This window comes from Anolis sagrei, chromosome 3 (assembly GCF_037176765.1).
Source record: "Anolis sagrei isolate rAnoSag1 chromosome 3, rAnoSag1.mat, whole genome shotgun sequence".
Lineage (NCBI taxonomy): Eukaryota > Metazoa > Chordata > Lepidosauria > Squamata > Dactyloidae > Anolis > Anolis sagrei.
The window spans coordinates 197,950,608-197,960,035 of NC_090023.1; the positions used below are offsets into that span (position 1 = coordinate 197,950,608).

The window sequence follows — 9,428 nt, forward strand, 5'->3', positions numbered from 1 at the left end:
CAGGAAGGCAACAGCACTCCATGCAGTCATACTGGCCACATGGCCTTGGAGGTGTCTACAGACAACGCCACCTCTTCGGCTTTGAAATGGAGATGAGCACCAACCCTCAGAGTCAGACACCACTGGACTTAATATCAGGGGAAAATCTTTACCTTTCTTATGTGTCAAATCAGACTAAAGTCCCACAGAATTACGAAAGAACCAGATACTTTTGATATCACAGTCTCATCATTCCTGCTAAAGAATTTATAGACTTTTTAGGCAGAAGAACAAGCTACTATTGAGCAACAAGTCAATTACAAAGTAATAATTTATAGTGTAAATGAGTTTTCTCCCATGAGGCTCTTTAGATGGACACAGGTAGAAAGCTAATGCTACACAATATTAGCGATCACATGGGGAACTGCAAAAGTTGTTATGTTATGCCGTCCATGGCCCTGTAAGCACCCTGTTGAACTGTAGAACAAGAATAAAAGCCAAATGCTGAAAATATGTACAGTAGAGTCTTGCTTATTCAACATAAATGGGCCGGCAGAATGTTGGATAAGTGAAAATGTTTGATAATAAGGAGGCATAAAGAAAAAGCCCATTAAACGTTAAATTACACTATGATTTTACAAGTTGAATTCCAAAACATCATGTTTTACAACAAATTGATAGAAAAGGCATGGTAACCTTATGTAGTAATTACTGTATTAAGAATTTAGCACCAAAACATCGCAATGTATTGAAACAGATGTGGATCTGGGCAGGAGGCAGACTGCGTTGGATAATACAGAACGTCGGATGAGTGAAGGTTGGATAGGAGAGACTCTACTGTGTATGCAAAACATGAGAATGATAAGACAATCAAAAATGGATATGACAAAACCACCCCCACATTTGAAATGCCGATTCCCTAAACAAGGGGAAAGACAATGACACCAACTTCATGAACAATCCAGATTTGCTTCTCTCGCTAGGTTCTTGCAGAAAAGAACAAGAATGAGTCTCTCAGCATAGATGTTCAGCAATGCCATTGACTCGACCTTCTATTTAAAAAAACAGCCACATCTTGATGCATCTCTTTCCATTTTCTCATCACAAAGATATGCAACTTGAACCATTTTCCATCTAAGAGGATCCTTTGCAGAATGTATTCATGACCAATGTTTAGGGTTAGTGACAAGAGCACAAGGAAACGCTGGGTCCAATGAAGAGATGAGGCATCTTCTCAACCTCAAAGCAAGCTCCAGGCTACGGCTGATGCAATCCTTATTTTGGACTCCAAGGACTTTCGGCAGATTTCACCCCCTTCTGCAACAGCTACAGACCGGCCTCAAATGTATGTTGACTGTTTAGACTAAACATCCCGAGGACCATCGTTAGTGAGCTTGTCAAGGCACACTTTGAAGATTCAATATGTTCTCCTTCTCTCCCTTGGGTCAAATAAGCGGAGAAGTCAAATTAACTGTTGAAACAAACTGATTGCTAATAAACAACTGGGACTCAGAGGTTTTTCAGCATTTCAAACAGGACTCTAGCATGTCACATTTTGCCTGAAGGCTCCAGTGTTACTGCCATTTCAGCCAAGGTGGCCTGACTGTACCCTAAGTTCAATTGCAGCTTACATTGTCTGCATAGATTACAGTAAACAAACTACTGTAAATACAGTCATGAACAATACAGCAATATGTTGCAGCCTGGTTGTGGAAGGAAGGAGGCATCTCAGAAATCCAGTATAGTCAAATTAAGATTTAATTACCCTATGGAAGGGACAGTTGTTTTATCGTATTTCTCTAATGTTATTAAAGAGTGCAGAGAAGAGTATTAGATTTTTAAAAAAAATAAAAAAAAATCTGACAAATGTATTAAAATCAACATGTAATTATCAAAGTAACTACATGTTGATTTTTAATACATTTGCCTGATTATTTTTTATAATGTAATTATCTTGAAGTCCCAGGTGGTGCAATGGGACTGAAGACAGACAGGTCGGAGTTCAAATCCGGGGAGAGCGCAGATGAGCTCTCTGTCAGATCCAGCCTCCTACAAGGATGGTAAAAAAACTTCAAAACATCCGGGCGTCCACTAGGCAATGTCCTTGCCAATGGACAATTCTCTCACACAAGAAGCGACTTGCAGTTTCTCAAGTTACTCCACACACACACACACAAAATCTCAGTAACGTCCAAAGGAAACCAAAATGACTAGTAGTAAAATGTGTGTGTCGTGTAGACCAACTCCATATTATCAATTTTCTGCTTTTAATGTTGTGAATTTCCAGTCTTAATGTTAACGCTTAAAACAACAACAACTCTTTTTTAATGTTTTAAGGTTTTACACTCCTGGTCTGTGACCGTAATGATAAAATTCATTCATTCATGTGTGTACTATTTTGTTTTGCTGGTTACCCAAAGTATAAAGCAATGTTTACTTTTCTATTTAACAATGTACATATCTATACAAAAGTAAACTCTAGTACACAAGATGAGTTATGCTGAAGTAAATGCATATACCATGAAAAAAAATCTACAATAGCACCATTATTGTTTATCTGTTGCAGTTTCACTTGGCCAATGGCGTAATGCATGTCACAATACGGCAAAATAGTATGACTTCAGTTGAATGTTTGGTTGCATGCTGCTTTAAGTGCTTTTACTGCCTATTACAGGGAAAAATCAGCTGATTCCTAATCCACCTAAAATGCAGACAAGCATCCCAAGATCTGAGGATTACCTGGGAAGGAATCCCACTGGTGCACTGCAGCACACCAGAATACCTGGGAGGCACCCTGGACCATGCTCTGACTTACAAAAACCACTGCTTGAATATCAAGCAAAAGGTGGGTGCTAGAAATAATATCATACGAAATTATTGACTGGCACAACCTGGGGATCACATCCAGACAATAAAGACATCTGCCCTGGCGCTTTGCTACTCTGCTGAATATGCAGTGTGGAACATCTCAATACGTTAAAACAGTGGATGTGGCTCTTAATGAGACACACCACATTATAACAGGATGTCTGCACCCCTGGAGAAATTCTGTTTAGCCTGTCATCAGTCGGGAAGCAACAGCCAATAATTAAAGGACCAATGCAGTGACATCTCTGGCCCACCCCTTGTTCAGATATCAGCCAGCACACCAATGCCTTAAATCAAGAAACAGGTTTCTAAGATCTACAGATACTTGCAGGAACACTTCAATAAGCGAGAATCCAAAAGTGGCAGGCTAAAACCCGGAATCTCTTCTCTATCCATGGCTGATACTGGATGAGAGACTCCGTCCTGAGCACACAGAAGACTGGGTGACTTGGAAGGTGCAGAACAGACTGCACTTTGGCACCACAAGGTGCTGAGCCAATCTTCAGAAATTGGACTACTGAGTGAAGTCCACAACATGCGAAGGTGTAGAAGAGCAAACCACAGACCACCTACTACAATGCAGCCTGAGCCCTGCCACATGCACAATGGAGGACTTTCTTACTGCGACACCAGAGGCACTCCAAGTGGTCACCTTCTGGTCAAAGGATATTTAGTATAATGCCAAGTTTTTAACTTTGTGTTTTCAAATACATGATAACTGTACTCTCAATTTGCTTCTGACAAGATAAATAAATAGTTGAATGTTAAGGTTGTAGGAACCCTTCATATTATATTCTGAGTTGTGGGTGGATGTGGGTACAAGGGCTGTAAATTTTTAAAAAAAACCCCAATAGCTTTGGATGATAAGAAATTTTTTAACAGATTTGATGAATGATTTTAACTATCAGAAAGATCCAGTTCAAGTATCAAAACCTAGAAGAGTTCTGGAAGCAGAGAAACTGATTTTGAACATATATCCAAGAGATATGTGGTTCCATTCTGATTTATCAGTTGGGTCCACTTGGATCAGAGTGTTGTTCCTATGTAGCTTGTCATCTCAATTCCTTGCTCTTTTATCTCCAATGTGTCTGCCTGACATTTGCTTGTGCCAAGTGATTTTTTTGGCTTGGATACGAGTATGTGATACTATTCTCCATTTTCCTTTAATTTTTATGATGGTGAAATAACCATGGATTGCTGAGCACTTTACATTCTGTGAGACCCAAGCAATATGGTCAACCATAACAATCTCCATGTTAGAAAGTGTGAGAGGACAAATAATTAAACCCATTTGCTCAAGTACTTAAACTGAACATAAATTCTGGGGAATCAATTACATTTATTTCCAGAGGCATGCATTTAAATTCACTGCAATATCTTAAAAATTAATGTACCTTTAGCAAAAAGACAGGTTGCACTTGTTTTTTTTATCTTAATTAGAGGCTATATTGCACATCAGCTTGCTCATTTGAGCCTCTCAATTGGTAAAATTCTATTACCATTCTATTAATCATTAGTATGTACATGAAAATGGTTAACAGTGCATATTTTGACTGGTTACAAAAGCCTTTTTTTAAAAAAAGAAGAAAAAAGAAAATGTGAATGGATATTGTGAGCTAACATGGTGTTATGGTTTGAAAGCTGGACTATGATTCAGGAGACCAGGGTTCAAATCTCGCCCCAGAAGTGAATCTTGGAACAAATCTTTCCAAGAAAACTTTGTGATAGGGCTGTCGTATTTATTTATTTATTTATTTATTTCATATACTTGTTACCTCCAAGCGGGGACTCAGGGCGGCCTCATTCAGTGCCATCATAATGATAAAAACAATCAACAAATTCATTAAAACAAAACATTAAATAAACAGTTGTTAAAATATGCCAATTAAAATCCGGGTCTGGGTCAATTCATTGTCACTTCGAAATTGCTTACGTCTTCTTCATACAAGTTGCTATTCAATGGAAACGCAAGGTCCCACAGCCAAGTCTTGAGTTTCCTTCTAAAGGACAGGAGGAAGGCGACCAATCTGATTTCTTTGGGGAGGGAATTCCACAGACGAGGGGCCACTGTTGAGAAAGCCCTGTCTGCCATCACTACCAATCGTGTTTGCTAAGGTGGTGGGATCGAGAGCAGGGCCTCTCTAGATGATCTTAAACTTTGTGATGGTATGTAGCAGGAGATACGTTCGGACATGTAGTCTGGGCCAGAACTGTTTAGAGCAGGGGTCCCCTGCTCTAAACTAAGGCCCATGGGCCAGGTACGGCCCTCCAAGGTCATTTACCTGGCCCTCGCTCAGGGTCAATCTAAGTCTGAAACAACTTGAAAGCACACAACAACAATCCTATCTCATCAGCCAAAAGCAAGTCCACACTTCCCACTGAAATACTATTTTTTTTGTATTTGTTAAAATTGTTCTTCATTTTAATTATTGTATTGTTTTTAAGTGTGTTTTTTTGCAGTACAAATAAGATATGTGCAGTGTGCATAGGAATTCATCCATGTTTTTTTCAAATTATAATTCAGCCCTCCAACAGTTTGAGGGACTGTGACTTGGCCCTCTGTTTAAAAAGTTTGAGGACCCCTGGTTTAGAGCTTTAAAGGTTAAAACCAGCACTTTGAATTGTGCTCGGTAGCAGATCGGCAGCCAGTGGAGCTAGCGTAACAGAGGAGTTGTATGCTCCCTGTACTCCGCTCCAGTGAGCAACCTGGCTGCTGACCGTTGGACTAATTGAAGCTTCTGGGCAGTCTTTAAAGGCAGTCCCACGTAGAGTGAGTTGCAGTAGTCTAATCCAGATGTAACAAGAGTGTGGACCACCGTGGCCAAGTCTGACTTCCCAAGGTACGGCTGCAGCTGGTGCACAAGTTTTGATTGTGCAAAAGCTCTCCTGGCCACCGCTGAGACCTGGGGTTCCAGGCTCAATGATGAATCTAGGATCACTCCCAAGCTGCGAACCTGCGTCTTAGGGTCACTGAGAAGGGAACTAAGAAGTTGTAGTTCTCTGTCATTTCCTCTAAATGTATCTTGCCAAGAAAATACTATAAACTATGTAACAATAACAACACAAACTTTGTAGGTTATTTTGTAAATATGCATTTGAACAGCTACACTGGCAGGATCACAGCAATGTTACAGTTACAGTGGAAATGCAGTGAGCTCCTTACTACCTTCAACATAAGCAGCTAAGTCAAGAGTGAAATCAGAGGTGGTTGTTGTTGTTGTTGTTGTTGTTGTTGTTGTTGTTATTTACAGTAGAGTTTTGTTTATCCAACATAAGCGGGCTGGTAGAATGTTGGATAATAAGGAGGGAATTAAGGAAAAGCCTTTTAAATGTCAAATTACATTATGATTTTACTAATTAAGCCCCAAAACATCATGTTTTACAACAAATTGACAGAAAACGCAGTTCAGTACATGGTAACGTTATGTAGTAATTTGTTAAAAACTCTTAAAAACAATACATAATTAAACGAAGAACAATTTTAACAAATATAAATGTATTAGTATTTCAATGTGAAATGTGGGCCTGCTTTTGGCTGATGGGATTGGATTGTTATTGTTGTTGTGTGCTTTCACGTCATTAGATTGACCCTGGTAAATGACCTTGGAGGGCCGTATCTGGCCCCTGGACCATAGTTTGAGGACCCCTGTACTAGAATATAGGGCACTGAGCACACAGGGCCCTTCCACACAGCCCTATATCCCAGAATATCAAGGCAGAAAATCTCACATTATCTGAGTGTGGACTAAGGCCCCTTCCACATAGCTGAATAAAATCCCAAATTTTCTGCTTTGAGCTAGAATATATGGCAGTGTGGACTCAGATAACGCAGTTCAAGCAGATATTCTGGGATTTTCCTGCCTTGATATTCTGGGTTATATTCTGCGTGCCCTCACCTTTCTTTGAAAAACCTATCTTAGTTATACCCTACCTTGTTCATGCCCATCATTATTTTTTAAATTTTAAATTATTACATTTGGCCCGGCCATAGGTTTTTAAATGCTTGTATGTTATTGTTATTCTTTATTCTTTAATTTTGTTTTGAGATATATTTTACTGTTTTGTATTGATTATTTTGTTATTGCTTTCATTTTATTGATGTACTGTGGGCTTGGCCTCATGTAAGCTGCACCGAGTCCCTTGGGGAGATGGTAGTGGGGTACAAATAAAGTATTATTATTATTATTATTATTATTATTATTATTATTATTATTATATAACTGTGTGGAAAGGCCCTCAAATAACCCAGTTCAAAGCAGATATTGTGGGATTTTCTGCCATGATATTCTGGCTTATATGGCTGTGTGAAAGGGCTCTGAATTACTGTATTGCAAAATGATGCTTGCCTAAAAATACATCACCAACACTAAATGCTTGGAATGCGCTGGCAGGCAGGAAAGGATCTCAATGGGGCACATCTACACTGAAGAATTAATGCAGTTTGACAACACTTTAATCGCTCAATTATGAGAGTTGTGCATTGGTGGGGCACCATAGCTTTGACATGGGCACCACAATTCAAGAGAGATATTGACAAGCTGGAATGTGTCCAGAGGAGTGCAACTAAAATGATCAAGGGTCTGGAGAACAAGCCCTATGAGGAGCGGCTTAAGGAGCTGGGCATGTTTAGCCTGAAGAAAAGAAGGATGAGAGGAGATATGATAGCCATGTATAAATATGTGAGAGGAAGCCACAGGGAGGAGGGAGCAAGCTTGTTTACTGCTTCCATGGAGATTAGGACAAGGAACAATGGCTTCAAACTACAAGAAAGAAGATTCCATTTGAACATTATTTATTTATTTATTAACTTTATTTGTACCCCGCTAGCATCTCCCGAAGGACTCGATGCGGCTTAAAAAGGCCAAGGCATCAAAACACAACATAAGAATACAACACCTAAAGCAAATTAAAAACAGTTAAAGCAATATTAAACAACAAGCAATAAACAATACAACTAAACACTATAAAACTGGGCCGGGCCAGAGTAATGGGTACAAGGTTAAAAGTGCTGATGTGACAGGTGATATGTAAGGATTATAGGGTAAGTGCAGTGTGCAGTGTGCGGCAATCTCAATTCTAGTAAAGTGCTTCTGGGACTTGTTGTTGGAGATTCCTATTCTGGAAAGGCATATCGGAACAGCCAGGTCTTCAAGTTCTTTCTAAAGACTGCCAATGTAGGGGCCTGTCTAAGATCTTTGGGGAGGGTGTTCCAGAGTCGGGGGGCCACCACAGAAAAGGCCCTGTCTCGCGTCCCCACCAAACGCGCCTGCAATGCAGGTGGAGTCACGAGCAGGGCCTCTCCAGATGATCGAAGTGAGCGCGTGTGTTCATAAACGGAGATGCGGTCACGCAGGTAGGATGGTCCCAAGAACTTCCTGACTGTGAGAGCCGTTCAGCAGTGGAACTCTCTGCCTCGGAGTGTGGTGGAGGCTCCTTCTTTGGAGGCTTTTAAACAGAGGCTGGATGGCCATCTGTCAGGGGTTATTGGAATGCAATATTCCTGCTTCTTGGCAAGGGGTTGGACTGGATGGCCCATGAGGTCTCTTCCAACTCTTTGATTCTATGATTCTATGAAGCTAAAGTTCTTCCAAAGCTACAACTCTGATGATTCCATAGCATTGAGCCATGTCAGTTAAAGTGGCATGAAAGTGCATTAATTCTACAGTGTAGATGCATGGGAAGTGAGTTCTTTGAACCAACGACTTCAGTGTTTCCCCAGAGGGCTAAGGGCTGGAGGGGAGGCACGTCATTTAGAAGGCAGCTGTTCAATGGGGATTTCCCCCCTATTGACGCACACACACAATGCACACACTTACTTCTTTACAGCTTCTATAGATCCAGGGATGGGGACGCCGCCTCCTTCGCCCCCACTGTCATAAAGCACCCCACTGATATCCAGCAGCAGCCCCTTGATGCCCAAAAGGGATTTAGACCAATCGGCCATAATGAGCAGGGAAGGACGGCTGAGTCCAGCAGACATACAAGCTCTGCCTGCCTGCAAAGGGACCTGGGAAATGTAGTTTGCACTTCCAGAGGAGGCTCTGGCTTCAGCAGAGCTTGCAAAAGTTTTCTTTTCTGAAACATCACAGCTCCCAGACTCCCCCAAAAGGTTGGGAAGGGCAAAATGAAGCCATTGCCTCGCCAAAGGACAGCCTACTCTTTTTTTTTCTGTGCCTGCACCTTTAAGCCACCTCTTTTAAGCCTTATCTTTTCAAAGCAGTGAGATCTGGCATGTTTCTATATATACACAGTTGGCTCTCTCTTAAGGGAACTCAAGCAATCAGTACTCTTAAGCAACCTGCAACAACATCAAAGAAATAGTACTGTAAATAAAAAGTAAATTACAGCAGACTCTCAGTTAAGTGGAACTCAAGCAACTGAAACTCTCAAGCAACCGGCAAAAAAAATTAAGAATGAATACTTTAAATAAAAATGAAATGCAATAGACTCTCTGTTAACTGGAACTCAAGCAATCAATACCCTTAAGCAACAAAATCAAACAATACTTTAAATCAAAATGTAAATACCGTAGACTCTTAGTTAACTGGAACTCAAGCAACTGAAACTCCCAAGCATCTAGC

At 40.6% G+C, this 9,428-nt stretch overlaps 1 protein-coding gene across 1 annotated transcript in view; it reads right to left on the minus strand.

The window, feature by feature from the left end:
* LHPP (phospholysine phosphohistidine inorganic pyrophosphate phosphatase) overlaps positions 1-8,885 on the minus strand; it is a 183,108-nt gene extending 174,223 nt beyond the window's left edge. The window contains exon 1 of the mRNA XM_067465794.1: positions 8,664-8,885. Coding sequence (XP_067321895.1) covers positions 8,664-8,827 — 164 coding nt within the window. The 5' untranslated portion in view covers positions 8,828-8,885. The remainder of the gene's footprint in view (positions 1-8,663) is intronic.
* Between the last annotated feature and the right edge of the window lie 543 nt (positions 8,886-9,428).